The 17,624-nt window shown below is 24.2% G+C and overlaps 1 protein-coding gene across 6 annotated transcripts; it reads left to right on the top strand.

Moving 5' to 3' along the window:
- The first annotated feature begins 6,889 nt into the window (after nt 1-6,889).
- LOC129607086 (autophagy-related protein 16) lies at nt 6,890-16,596 on the top strand. 6 transcript variants are annotated; one of them, XM_055517810.1, is made up of 13 exons: nt 6,890-7,059; nt 7,120-7,209; nt 7,263-7,315; nt 7,842-7,948; nt 8,016-8,178; nt 12,824-12,912; nt 13,907-14,162; nt 14,222-14,327; nt 14,387-14,529; nt 14,589-14,974; nt 15,045-15,191; nt 16,198-16,464; nt 16,531-16,596. In XM_055517810.1, the coding sequence occupies exons 1-12, from the start codon at nt 6,978-6,980 to the stop codon at nt 16,289-16,291; spliced, it is 1,716 nt and encodes a 571-aa protein (XP_055373785.1). In that variant the 5' UTR covers nt 6,890-6,977; the 3' UTR covers nt 16,292-16,464; nt 16,531-16,596. The 6 variants fall into 6 exon arrangements, with proteins under 6 accessions (XP_055373785.1, XP_055373781.1, XP_055373784.1 ...); XM_055517806.1 differs by having other exon boundaries at nt 14,378-14,529; nt 16,171-16,464; XM_055517809.1 differs by having other exon boundaries at nt 13,886-14,162.
- The last annotated feature ends 1,028 nt before the right edge of the window (nt 16,597-17,624 follow it).

Below are 17,624 nucleotides of genomic sequence, written 5' to 3'. Positions count from 1 at the left end.
TAATAACTTTAATTTTCTATACATTTGAGTTTTAGATTTCAATGTGTTCAAAATTTTAAGTACAAACTTTTATTGTATATGATTAAAATCAAATGCCTATAAAATAATTGTTATACTAAAGATAATAATAATTAAAATTTCAATTATAATTTTTAATAATTATACATTAATATAAGTATGTATGTATGTGTATGTATATACAGGTTGTATTCACTATTCATTGGTGTAAATTTAAATACATACATATGTGTGTATTCGTAAAAAATATTCCTAACAGTTAATAATTTGTGTATAATAAGTATGTTTCATCGTAAAAATTGCTGGAATGTTGAAGTGTTTGAGGCATATCAATGACAGATCATCGGCATTATCTTTACAACCATATTTATAATGTAATAAAAAAAACTATCTATGAAATTTTTATAGATTCACTTTTATTTCAAGATAAATAACCTAGAAATTTTCAATGTAATTGATATTATATTGGCATTGTGTATTAATTGTTTATCCAATATTATAACATGGGTACATTTTACATAAAAACAATATTATTTCACATTCATACTTTCCATGCATACACCACACAATACGTACATATGTATGTATGTATTTTGAATTTTTTCCTTATAAAAATTTATTTAAATTTTACTTTCATGCCATAAACAGGCGGATTTTTACTTTGCGCATTTTATTAAAATTGCACTTTCTATATACTTTTATTATTATTATTTTATTGAGCTATTTTTCGCCTCTAATCTCTATAGACACACATTTAGATGAGTATATGTACATATAAAATATTATGTAGGTACTTCAATAAAGGGTCAACTATAAATTTTTTTCTCCTATCTATGTTTTACAATCAATTTAATAATGATGCAAATATACAAGTAAAATTAAAATCTTGGTATAAAAGATTAAAAAAACCAAAATACAAGAATATTTTTTTTATAAGAGATCTTTATCTTAACTGATTTTGAATTAAAAGATATATGAAATAATAAAATAAGTATAATAAGGCAAATATATACCGCAATTTAAATTGCAAGAAAACCAAAAATAATATGAAACAAAGTTACATGTATGTTACGTTACGTACGTTATATCGTTTGATAAAAAATTGGATTTTTTTTTAATTCTTTTGTTAACAAGTTACTTTAATCAATACATTGGCACTCCTTAATTGTATTTATTGTAGTTGATATTCAATTTTTCATTGATTTAATCTAAATTCTGCCTTAATTTTCAATATTACACATAATATGTCAAATACATGTTCAACGCTAATGACGCTTTCAACTTATTATAATTTAATCTATACGTCATAACAAACTTTCATTTAGCTAATTTTATTTGTAATGATAATGACATAATGACAGTTACAGATTATTGAGCATTATGCAAATTACGTAAATTTAGAAATCAAATGCTAAATTGTACTTTATAAATATAGATTAAGTTCATGTTGGCAGAGTTTTCATAAATCTGAAAATGTAGTTTTGTGACAACACTGCACAAAGTAAGTTATTTTCGCGTAAAAGAATTTTGACAGATTTACTCACATAATATCAGTGTGAAAATTTATACTGCTAGTGATCAAAAACTGACATAACCTAAAAATATAATTGAAACATTATGATTATAAAGTAAGGTTAAAAGAATCAACGTAATTATATTAATTCAGAAAGCATTATGAATAAAATTAATTGTCATTTATGCAGTGTTGTCAACCGTTTTTTAAAACTTGTGTTGTTTTTTTCAGCTTTTTAATTTTTCTATTCTTTAAACTAGCGCTGACAGATGTAGAATTAAGTTTTAAGATCTGTCAACATGAACTTAATCATATTTACATTATTTTACATATGTATTCTGTTATATTTTTTTTTATCCTTCTTCGCTCCAAGGGGGAGCATATAGGGCTGGTGTATGATTATTGTATATCACCATGAACCAGTTTCTGATGTCATTGGATTTACTAGGTAGGTGACAAACATATGGTACGTTCTAAAATCATATTTAGTCATTTCTTCTTAGTGCGAATTTCCATTGTCATTATATAAAAATTTCACAGTTACATAGTTTAATAAAATGTAAGCATCTAAACATAAAAGATATTATGCGAGTAACATTAAGAGCTACTACAACTAAAAGTTTATTAAATTATTTACAAAAAAAATTTATATACCTATAGTGATCTAACGAACAAATTTTTCAGATTACATTCAAATGCAGACGGTGACATACCACATTTTACATGAGTTTCATTTATAGTAGTACAATTCGACTGCCACTCTCATTGGGTCAAATCAATCCTGGAAATTTAAATTGCATCGATTCGCCATAGCATGTTAATATTTTAGAACCAACGTCCATCCGCAATTCTACAAAATAAAAGCAGAAAATTATATACATATAAGAAACATGATGTTAAACATGAACAAATAGACTATAATAGTACTACAATACCCATTGGTTAACATTCAAAATCATGTAAGACGTATTAAATTTTATATTTCTTTACATAACGATAAAAAAAAATAAAAATTAAATGGTTTTGAGGTGATATGCATAAATAATGAGCCGCGTCAAAATCAATGTATTTCTTCATTCGCATCCTGATTGTTCTCTCAATTTCATCTTTTGTTTGGAATTTTTTTTTATGTTTAATTTTGCCGTATTTGGATCTTTTTTTATTATTATTATTATTTTCATTTTTATTATATTTTTTGATGCATCTGTTGATCGCAATCGCATCAAATACAATTTTTTACATTATTTTAATCAATACATGACATACATACATTTTTGAAGTATACGTAAAAGATTTATTTAAATCAGTGTCTCCGGAACTTGTTATTCTATCCCCGTTTAATTTAATCCGGGGCACGGAATTATTTTCTTACTATTTATTTATAAAAGTCCTTATATCCTTTATACTACGGGCATTTTTAGTTTAACAAGTCCAATAATTATATTTTCACATTGAATTACTGCTTCCATTACTAATTTAGTGTTAGGTACCCCCTGATATGATCAATATACTGCTACAAAAAGCTGGAGAATCATTGATCATATAGTTTGTTATATTCGAACTTATACATATAGTTTGTTATATTCGAATATATTCATGCATTATTCAATTTTTAAATTTTTAAAATTTTATTTTTAAATCAGCTGAAGTTTTGTATATATGGTGAAAAATTCAATTGTCTTGAAGTTATAAGGGTAAAAAATAAGAAAGAATAAAAGAAGATTATAAAATTTTATTGTTTATCATTTGAAAAGTCTAGCCTTCGTTATATTATTGCGATCATTATCATTATTACCTGTTTCAATTTTATTATACAAAACTTTTAATATAATTTGAATTCTATTAAATTTAATTTCTTTTTTTCAAAGTTTTCCCGTCTTTGTGTCCTTTAGTTGCAGATTTTCCTCATAAATTTTATTTTATTTTTTTTTAATTTGCTGAAATATTCAATGTTATGGTTTATTAAAACATATTTCGGGGGTTACAAAATCAGTCAATAAAATTTCAATTACAAGCTAATTCTGATTAAGATGAATGTCACAATTTAAAGAAATTTTAGAAAAAATTGTAGGAAAAAATGCGACTTACATAATGCATGGAAATTTTATATTAAACGCTTAATTATGTATCACATGTCTTGTTCACTCATTATTACACAATTCCGCAATTACAACGCATAAGCTAAATGGGGTAGAAATACCGTATTGCTGTAATATTAAAGTTATAGTAGGGTCTCTCATTCGGTTTAAGAATTCGTCATTATTGTAATAAAAAAATCGAATCGAAAAACGGAAAATATAATTACAAAAACGGGATTTCTTATTTAATAAGGCGACTTAAAACAAATTTCTGCAGAATGTGTATGTATAAGAGTTTATTTAAGGTAATAAGAGTTTAATATGACCTACAATTTTTCGTATAAAACTTTCAAGTTTCGCTTTAAAAGATTTTCAGAATTATAACTTTAATAATAATATTTTTACAATAATATTATTTTGGATTCAAATCATACGAATATAATTTTGTATATCAAAAGGCATGACGACTTTACATGACTCATGAAGAGTTGTACCTACATGCATGTCTAATTCATGTATCTGCTTTTCCGGACTGCACATGCTTATATACACCATTCATACAATAATTTACGCATTTTTTTTAACATACAAATTATACGTGCAATCTTTTACGTGACTCGACCTAATTCTAACACCCGCTCGCTGTTTATGAATTATTAACGTTATTCTGTTTTTTTTTTTATTTTTTTACTTTCATCGCAAATTTTCAATTTTAAAGTATTGCACATCAGTGTTTCATTAAAATTTATTAAACATACTTGCATACAATAAAAAAATTTCAATGTTTTGAATATTATAATAAAAAAGAATCTATAAAACGTTACGCTTTACAATAAAGAGATACAAATTCATATTTTTAATTAAATTAGGTGAATTAAACTGGAATGTTTATTACTTTTAATTTTGATATATGTATGTACATGTATATTGTACATATTTACATATGCAAACACAACTTCCAACACAAATTAACACGCGTAACCGCGGATATCTTTGGTGAGTCCGCACTGCAAACTGCCAACCAAACTGACAAATAGCGAAATATCTCGTATGCTGGTAATAAAAATGCAATTGATGTGTTCTAAAAGAATCCAAAAATTTATAATACCACAATCTTTATATTACCTTTTTTACCTTTTGTTTTGTCTATATTGAAAAACCTGTAATTTTTTTTTGTGATGTTTTGTTTGATGTTATGACGAATTTAAAGAATGGCAACAACAATAAGTTCTTTATGAAACTTTCTCTTAAAAAACAAAATCGTGATTTTTATTTTGTGTACACAGCTAAAAGCGATTTCTTCACTTATCTATTATTTCTTATCATCTTGTTATGTCTACCTCTATAGACTATATACGTATATGTAGGTATCTAGGTACGTAGTAAGATCCATAATTTTTGTTCAACTTGACCTAATCCGATCTATGATTGAAAGGTATATTATGAACCCACGTATCTATATGTATCTACCTATGTGTACCTATGTGTAGTGATATGTATCACTAGTTCTTCAATTATCATTTAATATTAAGAATGTTGGCACAAATTTGAATATGATGTTGATTTAGTTATATGTATATGTATATCCACAAAGGTAAAAAATGGTACTAATAGAAAATAAGAGAATCATGGTTGATTATAGCAGGATACATATGTATGTATTTATATTCAAAATTTAAGCACAGGTACTTTTATAAATGTGTGCGCAGAATAGTGCAATAACAATTTAATCATATGAGTGAAAGATTACTATGTAAATTTAATTTTTAATTAGGAAATCAATGTGAAGGTAAGATGCGTATATGGTATATTAGAAATTTCACATTAACACAATTTAAAGATTCTCAATTCTTAACAAATTTATGTATGTAATTTATTAATTAATTTTAAATTACAAAATATTTTGAAAATTTGAAAACCATTAATTCATACCCATTTTATATAAGTAGGCGGTTATTGCTATGCGTTTGACAACCTTTAATTCCGTCATTGCAATCATAACAATATTAAAATAAATCATAGCCTACGATTTTATACCAAATTTTAAATGCTAATTGAATTTTACTTAAATATGGTGATTGTTTAATTACAATAAATGCATATAACCAAATATAAATTATAAAGTTAATTACTTTCTAGTTGCAACAAAAACAAAACAAAATTTAAATAAAAATTATTCATATTCACCTGTCGTAAACAACTATACCTTGAAATATTTATAAATATAAATTTGATTCATTGCGACATCTATATCTGAATATGAACAGTATTTCCGATTCACAATAATAATCTATTCAAAATAATGATCTATTGTGAATAATTACTTCAACCGGCTTAATATCATTTTATTATCGAAATATTATTCCATTAGTTTTTATTTTTTTGCTGCTCAAGTTCCTTGACAATTTCTACAAAACATTTTTCAGTATAAATTAAATTCAAAAGGCGCAGCGTTAGATGCATTTCAAAAATGAATATTTTTTTTAAGTAAATTTTACTAGTTGTAATTTTTGAGTGTACAATTATTTAATGGCCCTATTTTGTATAAAAAAGAATTAAATTTTAATTTTTATACAAAATAATGTACATACTTAGTCTCATGAACGTACTTTTTCCACCAAAAAATATTATGTTTTTGACAAAATTTGACACGTGACATTATTTTATGATTAGCCACGAGAATTTAATATTTTTTATGGCGTGGCGTATTTTAATATGGTGTGGTGTTGTGGCGTGATATCAAATCTGTTATTTCATTTATTTGACAGCGTAAAAGCATTTTATTGGTGTTGTTTTTGTAAATAATTGTTTTCAGAAAGTTGAGATGGGGATTGACCAACCTAACTTTAAAAAACAAATGGAATTAATAATTAAATGAATGTCAGGAATTAAAATTTAACTAAATGTCGTGCAATTCAACTAATTTGTCGATTACAGTCTTTATTAAGCCTTTTCGTTTCTTATATTTTTAGAACAAATTCAGATCTGTCAAAAAATAGGTCCGTGTTAGTTTTTCACATCAGAAGATTTATAATTATCCGTGTCTCTGTTTGTTTTTCATAATCAAAATATGCTCAGATTGGACTGTTCGTGCTCGAAAAAAATTTTTCATAGAGCTTAGACTGTAATTTGAGAATTTTTAAGTGCATAATTTCTGTTTTGGTCGTTATTAAAAACCAGAGTCAGAGTTTCATGCATAATTTTTACTATTTCGATTCTCGAAAATTTATTGTTGCCTCGACTTTGACATTTTGTATTATATTTTAGTTACAACTTTACAAGTAAAAATATCTTTTGACGGTGAAATATCCGTACTAAATAAATTAAAAAGAAATATACTATATAAGTTTTGTATTTAATATTTTAAAATGGAATGGAAACGTGCAAATATTTCAAGACTTCGAGAAAGAAATAAACAATCAGCAGCTTATAAAGAAATAATCGGCCAAAGTACGTATTATTAAGAAGAAAACAACAATAAAAAAAATAACTCAAACTTTTATATTTCAGACAATAGGTTATTGGATTCTGTATCACAACTTAAGAATGATTATCTAAAAATATCTGTAGAGAATGAACAATTAAGAATGATGCCCGAAGGTATTTTATAACTATTTTGTTATTATATTGAACACTTAATTGTTTAATTTTAGGGGCAGCTGGTTCATCTTCAAAAACAAATCTTCAAATAGCAGCACTAGAAAAGGTAATTTTAGTTTATCATTAGTTTAATTAATAATGGTCTTAATTGATCTATGTCTAGTTTTAAAATGTTCTATACATTTTCATAAATTATGTATGAGTTTTAAAGCATTTTGATATTTAGAATTTATTTTGTTTTGCACATCCTTAGAACTGTGTGTATTCAATAATTTTAAGATGACGTGCCGATAAAAATTATGCGAATATTTACATCATCAATAGTTTTCTCTTTATGTTGCATTCAATTTATATGCAAATAGCTAACTATACAAATAAACTAAATGTGGAGATAGTATGTATATGTATGCATCTACTTACATATATTATAAACGAGCTATCTTTCACTCATGAATTATAATCCCAATATCAAAACAAAAAAGAAAAAGAAAAGAAAAAAACCTTTTTGATAAGAAAGTGAAATGCTTCGAAATCTCAATTTTTAAATTTTCATTTTCTGTTTGTCTGTCTCTTTAATTCAAAGATTTATAATATGAGTAAGCATATCATCAATATTATATTTTTACTTTTAGAAACTTCTTAATCAGCAGGAAGAATTAGTAGAGCTTCATCGTATGAATGGAAAAAATGCACAGCGTGTTGATAAACAAGACAGAATAATTAAAGAGAAGGAGGAAAGGTTATTACAATAATGTACAAATAAACTTAACAGAATTAATTGTAAAAGTTTTTTATATTTTTTCTAGCCTTAAAGAACAGACTGAAAAAAATAATAGTTTAAAAGCTGAAGTTCAAATGCTCAAAAGTAGTTTAGAAGAATTAAAAAGTTTAAATGCTATTTTAAGAGATGAACATACTGCTTTACAATTAGCTTTTAGTGCATTAGAGGAGAAATTAAGAAGTACACAAGTAAGTTCTTCATATTTACATATTTTTGTTAAGCTAATACAAAAGCTGCATATCATATTGTACAATGTACCATATGATATGCTCCAGATCATAAATAATTTTTGAGATTTCAATTGATGTTTTACAGCAGAATTGTAAATTTGTATTTTGCAAACGATTTGTTCGTAAATTTTAATTGATTTCGAATCTTATGTAGTTTGAAATTTAATTCTTGGTTTGCAAATTAACTTATAGTTGTTAATCTTATTTTATCAAAATTGATTCAACCATTATGGTTGTATGGTGAAAGCTGTAAATATTCAACCAAAGTTGTGTAGTTACCAATTCGTTCCTAGAAAATTTAAATTCGAACAAATTCAATTTTTAATTAAATGGGGATAAAAAATTATGTCGAGTAAAATTAAAAAATTAATTAAACGATTTCAACTTGCTGATGTTTTAAAAAATGAAAACAATTTATTTTTATCACGCAATTAAAAAATTTTGTAATAAAACAAAACGGAAATACATAATTTTACAGCTGTTGAAAATTATTGAGCACACAAAAAAACAAATAGATTCCAAATTTTATGATTTTTTAAATTTTTTTTTTTATTTACTTGTTTTGTTAAACTCATTATATCTAATTACAAATTAACCTTGCAGAAATGAATTTTATGACACCTTTTTCATTGAAATTGCTCTTGTTTAACTAAAATATACAACTAAAAGATTCAAACTAAATAAAAATTTACAAATACTAATGAACGCACTAGAAATCTGCAATTAAAAACAAATATCTAACTACAATGATCTAACTCTTAAAGTGTAAAAAATTTCCATTTATAAAATGGAAACTTGGAGATGTTTATTTATTATCGTCATTCCGATTGTGTTGAACTATTAGAATCGGTCACCTTATATTCAAGAATTCTTGCGTATTACTGAATACGTAAAATAATATGTAAAACTGAAAAATTTAAATTATTTTAAATATTGGCATTTATTCAAATTTAAAAACACTTTATTGGTCATGTATTGTTCATAACCATAAAATTATATTGAACGAATATTAGCAAAAAAAAAAGTATTGAAATGATTGGAACATAATGTGGTTTAATGGTAATTGGGTGGGGGGTGGAGGGTATATGAAAGTAATTTCATAATTTCAATATGCAAATGATATGATTAGAAATATATTTTTAATAGGACATATGCAAATTTGATAAAATATGTACAGTAAACATATTTGTCTAGTAAGAGTATTTTGTTTAGTGGAATACTTAAATTCATAAATACATACATAAATAGATCAAGGCAAATACTTAATTTCCAAATTATTTTCGAATAAAGTTTTAAGAATTGAATACTTAAAAGTATTTATCTATTAAAATCGGAATTTGAATTAAAGTGTTATACTAATTTTCATGAGAAAAATTCATATATAAGATCATACTATTGATTTTTTTTCAATGCACTCCTGAAAAATTATTCTTTAAATCTCAAGATTAAGAGTAATCTTATGTGGAAGAAATTTTTTCTTCGGACCTACAATATAATTATCAGAATTCAAAAATAATAGAATTTTATGTTTCTTTTCTAGCATAACAATAAATTGTTTTGTATTATGTATAATTTCAGTAGTGTGAGTAAATAAATTTTCATTAGAGTGAGTAAAGATTGAGTAAATCTTTGTTATAAACAGCGTTTAATTAAAAAATAGACGGTTCCTTTGATCTCAAATAAGTTCAATATCTTATTAATTGAATTTTTTTTGAATTGAATCTTATTAATTGAATTACTAATTCAAAATGCTGAGAAATTTATTTAATTAAAGATTTTTTATTTAATCTGATTTTTGAAAATTTGTTTATTTATACTATATTGTGTTCATATTGTTAAATCATTAAAATTTACTGCCGATTTAGTTTATGAAACATTGCCAAATTTTTCTTCGATAATTTGTTGGCGTTTTATAATAAACTTTTAAAAGTAGTATACAACGTATAGAGAGTGTTTTAAGTTCAATACTTATTTTTTGAATATTTAATATAAAGTATATGTAATTATTATTGTTATTATGCGATTAAGGGATCCTGACATCATATTTGTCCTAGATCAGTTATGTTTTTTTTTATTGTTTTATTTAGAATTAAATATGTATATGTGAACATTAAATCAATAATGTTTTTTTATTAACGACCTCATATTTTATAGCTTTGTTCTTTTTCTTTGCCAAATTTTAAATTGTGTTAAATAGTATAGTGTATTTTTGTAAAGTATGTGTTTGTATTTATAGGATATAAAATTATATTAGGGGGCCACACAATTCATCTTTTGAAATTCTATTTTTGCATAAAGAGTATGTGCTAAATATTTCTTAAAATTTGATCAAATTAAGAAGAGGAGTAATTTTTTATGATTAATTAAGTTGGGTTTTCAGTACTCAATTCTTCTGAATTTCGGGGACTTTGAAATTTTTAATTTTTGATAATATTCTTTCAGATTGCAATTATTTTATGCAAGATCGCAATAAATTTCCTTATCATAGATTTATTGAAATATTTTTACTTGTGTTTTATACTTGTGCGAAAAATATTCGAAGGGTAGTTTTAAATTCGCCACTCCGTGATTTTTCTTCCTTATTGCTCGAATAAATTGGCGAACACAGATAATTAATTTCATTTTTTTTTTTTTGTAAAATAAGACCAGCGTAATTAAAATTATAGTCTGTCTCATGTTCAGCTTTGACATATTTGTTTACCCATAGGATAAAAAGTTCATACGAGTATCACAGACTATAATTTTGTATAAAACTTTTTATAAAAAAATTTATATTTAATATAAATTGAATAAAATTTATTTGTTTATAAAATTAATAATTTTTAAAATAATTATTTAATTACAACATTAATATTATTATTATTGTTATTGTAATTAAAAAATAACAAAAAGAGAAACCAAATTATTTCAGAGATGAAATAATTTTTGTAGAAATATAAAAATTTCAAAAATAGAATTTATTTTTTATATTTTTTGTAAATTATATTATGTACATTCATACATACATTTGTACATATATACATGTATATAAAAAATGAAAATCATTATAACAGTTTTGTTGTTAAATTGAATTTTTCATAAAAATTAAACTGAAAATTAATATTGTAATGAAAAAAAAAAAAATAAAAAATTAAAAATAAAATAATCGAATGTAATAAAAATAGAATTTTTACTTTTAAAGTTAAAAATTCAAGGCTAAAAAAAAATAATGAAAAATTAAAATTGAAAAAGAAAAACAAGAGTGTTGGAGGAATAAAAACACTGAAAATAACAAAAAGGAAAGAAAGCAAAATAAAAAAAAAAATATATTCATTTCACTCATAAATTGAGTTTATTGGACAGTAATTGCTTTTAAAGAGCTTTTGATTTTTAAACAATTTTGTTGAATTTTACATTTGGAACAAATATTTATATTATGACAGCTTTGTTTGTTAATGATGTAGAATCCTTTTAAATTTTTTTATTAATAGAATTTACATTTATTTATTTTTCTTTATGTTTTTTTTTACTTACTGAAAATTCAATTAGAGTGGATTACTTTATCGCGAAAATAAAATTATTTATTTTAAAAAGATATTATAATTATTCTTTAATTATTTTGTAAAATATTTATTACTCAAAATTTATTATTCAAAATTTAGGAAAAGGGTACCAAGGGTATCGGTTTTGTCTGGTATTTTGTGGTAGTACATTTTTATTTTCTTTATACTATCATTGAAGTAGCTCCAAAATTTGATAAAAAGTATTATGGCAAACAGCTTTTAGACCCATGGCTATTCCGTGTCTTGGGATCAGTAATAATGTGCATATTGACTGTAAGAACTTTTAACATTTGGAATATACATATATACATCTAAATCTTGAATTCATAACTGATATATTAGTTCTTAAAATTTTTTTTAAAAATTATTAAAATTTGGAAACAAGAATAAAAAGCAAATAGAACAATTTCCGGTCAAATATAAAGAAACATCATAAGTATAGCATAAATAACTGTAAATTTATGATTATTTCGAAAACAAAATGCTTGAGTACGCCTCCACTTTGTTCAATATACTTTTAAAGTAGTATGGACCAAGTTCCGAACCATTTTCAATATAAATTCTGTTCTGATATATTTTTGTTATTGACAAATTGAATGGAAATTTAATATATTTTAATTTTTTCATTTCCGATATTTGATCCGAAATTTAGCTGTCGGAACAATTTGTTTTTTTTTTTAATGGAAAATTAATGCTATGCGCTTTGTATAAAATTTTCAAATAAAATATTCGAACCAACCTAAAATTATAAATTTTATTCTGTTTTATTTTTTTTTATTTTTTTGCGTTTTTGCATATCTATTTAAGAATAATTTTAATTCATAAAGTATTTTTTTTTTATATTGGTGAATATTGATTTCATTTCTATGTGCAAGTGAAGACGTTATAGCGCATACAAAATGCTAAAAAAATTAAAATCCAATTTTATTAAAAAAAATGATGAAAACTCAGATTTGAAAAAGGTTGTGCTCCTTTTCTTCTGATTATTGTATAATTTTTTTAAAAATATTAATTTTAAATTTATTTATTTAATTAAATATATATTTTTTTTTAATTTTCAGAATGAAAACCGTGCATTAGTTGATCGAATATTAAAATTTAAATCAAAAGATGCCGAAGAATTAAATCGTGAAAATGAAAGCTTCCTAAAGTAAGTAATGAAATTATAAATATTATTGAATGCAGTCTTAAATCATTCATATTAAATCACGATATTTCCAATAATTGTTGGATTTTCAAAAATTTCAAAATCGTTATAATTTTGTTCAAAAATAAAAAAGGTTTTGTTGAGAGCCTGCAGCATATTCTAAAATTTGTTCACAAGTAATTCTTTATTAAATGAGTTCGATTAAAATTATTAAATTTTGTATGTTAAATATACCTTTTGCCGACTAAAATACGTACACACATAATGTTATTTTATCGAATTCTTTAATATTTTTTAAATAAAAGATGCATATGTGACGAGCTCTCCTACGCGCTTCCTACGCATTTAGCAATTTCAATAACGTAAAAATAATTTTTAATATATTTTATAAAAGCCGCATATTGTTTAAGTTTACTGAAAATGCGAAGAGGTTTATTTTTTAGATTTTTAAGAAATTCAAAATATTTTTAAATTTTTTAATTTATTGCCTGAATTTTTTAAATTACCGCTTATTAACTAGGATATTAAAAGAATGGTTCCGTACTGGTAATTCAAATTATGTTTCTTGCTCCAATAATTTTAAAATTTATTCGAATTTTTCGAATTTCGAATTTTTACTTCGAAAATTAACAGTACATTTTAAACAGAAAAATTTTTTATTACAAACCCATAAAAACGATTTTTTAATTTGACAACAATTTGTCTTTAACTAATTTTCACTAATTCTTTCTTAATTTCACATTTTTAAATATTTGTGCTATGGTTTTGGCATGTCTAACGCTTGCTTACTAATTTTCTATTCCTTTAAAAAAAAATAATTTTTTTCTCATTGTAAAAATTTTTCATTATTTTCAATCCCTCGAATTGAAATTCTAATATAAAACATTATTCATGATTCATTTTTATCTAATACTAACGGCTTTATAATTTGCGCTTAATTTGTCGTAATATATTCATTAAATCTGAAAAACAATAGATTTCCGTCATTCTTCCACAGAAAGCGTTCCGATAAAGTCAAAAGAGATCTCGAGGATGCCGTACGTGAAACAAGCAGAAATAATTCCATTAGTCCAGTTCCAACTCGTAGCGGTAGTATATGCGGTATTGGTGGCGGTCTTGGAGTTGGTCCTAGAAATTTTGTAATTGATGGTATTGGTGATAGTATATGTGATGAAAATATATCTGTTGGTATACCAGCAACAATGACTGGCTGTTATAGTGATTCAATTCCTACAAATATTCTTTTAGAATTTGTAAGTTAAATAAAATAAATAAATAAATTGAATAAATTTTTTTAAAAAAAAAAATTTAGGATGCACATGATGGCGAAATAAATGCAGTTCGATGGAGCCCAGTTGGTTTAATTTTAGCAACAGGTGCTGCAGATAGAAAAATTAAATTATGGGATGTTGGAAAAAGTTAGTACAAAATTATTTTCTATATATTTTAAATTTTTTTTTATATTTAGTGATTTCAGGAATGGCAGAGTCTCGTGGAGTTTTAAGCGGTTGCAATGCTGCAGTCAATTCAATAGAATTTGATTCAACTGGATCTATAGTACTAGGTGCATCAAATGATCATGCTACCAGATTATGGACAATTCAAGATCAACGTGTTCGGGTATTGTTTAATTTTAATACAATAACCAAGTTTGAATACATATGTTTTATGTTTTATAGACTACATTAACTGGTCATTCGGCAAAAGTAATGGCAGCAAAATTTTTACAAGAACCATCAAAAGCTATTACTGGTAGTCACGATAGAACTTTGAAATTATGGGATTTACGTACTGTTGCATGTGTTGAAACAAAATTTGCTGGTTCTAGTTGTAATGATTTAGTAACAATCGATAGTTTAGGTTCAACGATAATCAGTGGTCATTTTGATAAAAAATTACGTTTTTGGGATACTCGTGCTGATCATACAGCAAATGAAATAGTAATGCCAGCTAGAATAACATCATTAGATTTATCCAAAGATCATAAATATTTAATTTGTGGTGTTAGGGATGATACCATAAGGATATTAGATTTACGAACCAATCAAATTATTGGAAGTTGCTCGTAAGATTTAAAACCAATTTTTATTCTCCTTTAATAAGACCTTTTAAAGTTAACCTTTGATCTCTTTTAGACACGATAATTTCAAAATGAGTTGTGATTGGGCTAGAGTCGCATACAATTGCAATAGTAATAGAATAGCAGCTGGTTCATCAGATGGGTCAATTTTCGTATGGAATGATAAGGGTGATTTTGAAGCACGTTTAGAAGGTCATATACCGTAAGTTATATATATTTTGATGCCTGTATTAGAGCTATTAAAAGAAAGGAAGAGTATAAATTCTTATTGAATTTTACTTTTTTTATTTTTTGAAACGTTAAAAATTCATAAGCTCCTAAGACCCTGAAATAAATCCCAAAATTATAAGATTAAAATTAGTAAAAAAACGAGAAAAAAATAGAGTTGACCTTGTCAACTCTGTGATAACGCTTTTATAGTTTCTGAAATATAGTCAAATAACTTTTGAAGTTGTATGGCAGGTACCAGAAGGAGCCAAGTAATTTCAACGACTTTTATGTGACACATTGGCCCTACTAATATATTCGTTTGTGTGAAATTTCAATACCACAACTTTTATAGTTTCTGAGATATAGTTAAATAAATTTTGAAGTTGTATGGCAGCTACCCGAACCGGTACCCCGATCACGTCCAGTTTAAATAGGGTTCTGGCACTTACTACAATAAATCATTTGTTTGGTGAACTTAGCTCAATTAGTTTTTGAGTTATCGTTCGGACGGACAGACAAAGCTAAATCAACTCAGAATTTGACGCTGATCAAAAACATACACTTGAGTCTATATCTAACACCGTTATAAATCTAACACAAAAGAACTCTACGCAAGAGATCTGTTGACATTGTCATGAGAAGTAATACCTCTATGAATTTCTACTATTCATTCGGTTGTTCCTGTCTCATCTTACATAACCTAAAATTATATTTATATGTAAATCTATTAAAATATTTTAAAATGATCTTCATTTTTCATTTTTTTTTTTTAAGTTTTTCTACTTTATTTTTTTATTTACTTTTATTTTTTGCTTTTCTTTTGCTTTATATTTTTATTTTTTATTTTTTGCTTTTCATTTGCTTTTTTTTTCATGCCTTACCATAATTCCTAAATGAATAAAAAATCAAAAATCATTTATAAAAAAAAAAAAAAAAAATTCTGATGTAATCAAAAAAATTTTCTGATAAAGCCGGTACCGAAATTTTTTCTTTCTTAGTTGTGCTGTAAATGCTGTCAGTTGGCACTCAAACAGTTCAGTTTTAGCAACAGTTGGCAAAGGAAAAAAATGTATTGTTTGGTCTGATGGATAGAAATAAATTCGCAGAAATATTTTACCATAAATATTACAAAAAAAAAAAAAACAAAGCTTTTTTTTTTTAAATAAATAACTTAGAAGAAAAATATACAAAAATGTGATGTTCTTCAATGTTCGACTTTGATGTTAAATTTCAAATATTTTATAGATAGATAATGTATTGTATTGGTAAGATTAAAAAAAAAAAATTTATTATAATTAAAAATTTATTTAATTAAAATATTTTATTTTTAGGCTTAAATTTACTATGTCCTATCCTGTACCAAAAACTACTAGGATTAAATGAAAAAAAAACAAAAATATATTATATAAACCGAAAATGCTATAGATGATAGGATTTTTTTTTTTAAATAATTTCCATTGAAAGAGAAAATATTATTGATTACAACTCGATTGAATTTTTATAATAAGAAGATTAAAATTTTTTATATTCATAAAGTTGAATTTATTTTATTTCTAGATCAATTCTCTAAGCAAGATGATAAAATAGTTGTAATATAGCATTCTTTATTTTATAATTTTTTATTTTTGCATGCTTAAGTTCTATATTAATCTAGAACTAAATTAATAAATTCTATTGAATTGAAATTTTTATATACGATAATCTTTAGTACTTAATTTGTCAGCAAAAAAATATTGTAATTAAATTATAAATTTTAAATAATTCAATTATAATTAAAATTTTATAATTTCACTCGATATAATAAATATATTAAATACTCAAATATTATTTAAATATGTTATAAATTTGAAATAGTTTAATTTCATTCACATTTAGCATCTTATATTTGCAAATTAAAATTAAAAATTCTATACAATTCGGATCGAATTTGGATAGAATTCTGATATTGGATTTTATTGTCTTAATCAAATAAGTTACTTGTGTCTGAATCTTTCTGATTTAAAAAAATTATCAACTTTATGAATATTATTGCCAAAATGTAATTTAAAAAAAAAAAAAAAACAAAAAAATTGACTTTCTATCGAGCTAATCAAAAATTAAAGAATTTCATATTTAAATATGCGATATTATAAAATTTTGTTTTATTTATACATACATTATGCGTAGTTAGCAATTATTAAAAAAAAAAAAATTTTTCATTAATTATTGTTATATACTTTTTAATAATATTATTAATATATATATATGTATATGAATTTATTATATATTTCGTACATAAGTTAATTTACTACACTTATAAGGATTACAAGAACAAAAAAAAAAAAACACAAAAAAATAAAAAAAAGAAAACATAAAAACCCCAACGTTAAACCAAATAAGAAAAAAAAATAAAATTCTTATTTAATATACACACATTATATACATA

This window comes from Condylostylus longicornis, unplaced genomic scaffold (genome assembly GCF_029603195.1).
Source record: "Condylostylus longicornis isolate FDR11 unplaced genomic scaffold, ASM2960319v2 ptg000026l, whole genome shotgun sequence".
In the NCBI taxonomy this organism is placed as follows: Eukaryota; Metazoa; Arthropoda; class Insecta; order Diptera; family Dolichopodidae; genus Condylostylus; species Condylostylus longicornis.
The sequence above is the reverse complement of the archived record's forward strand: the minus strand, read 5'-3'. Positions and strand labels throughout refer to the sequence as shown.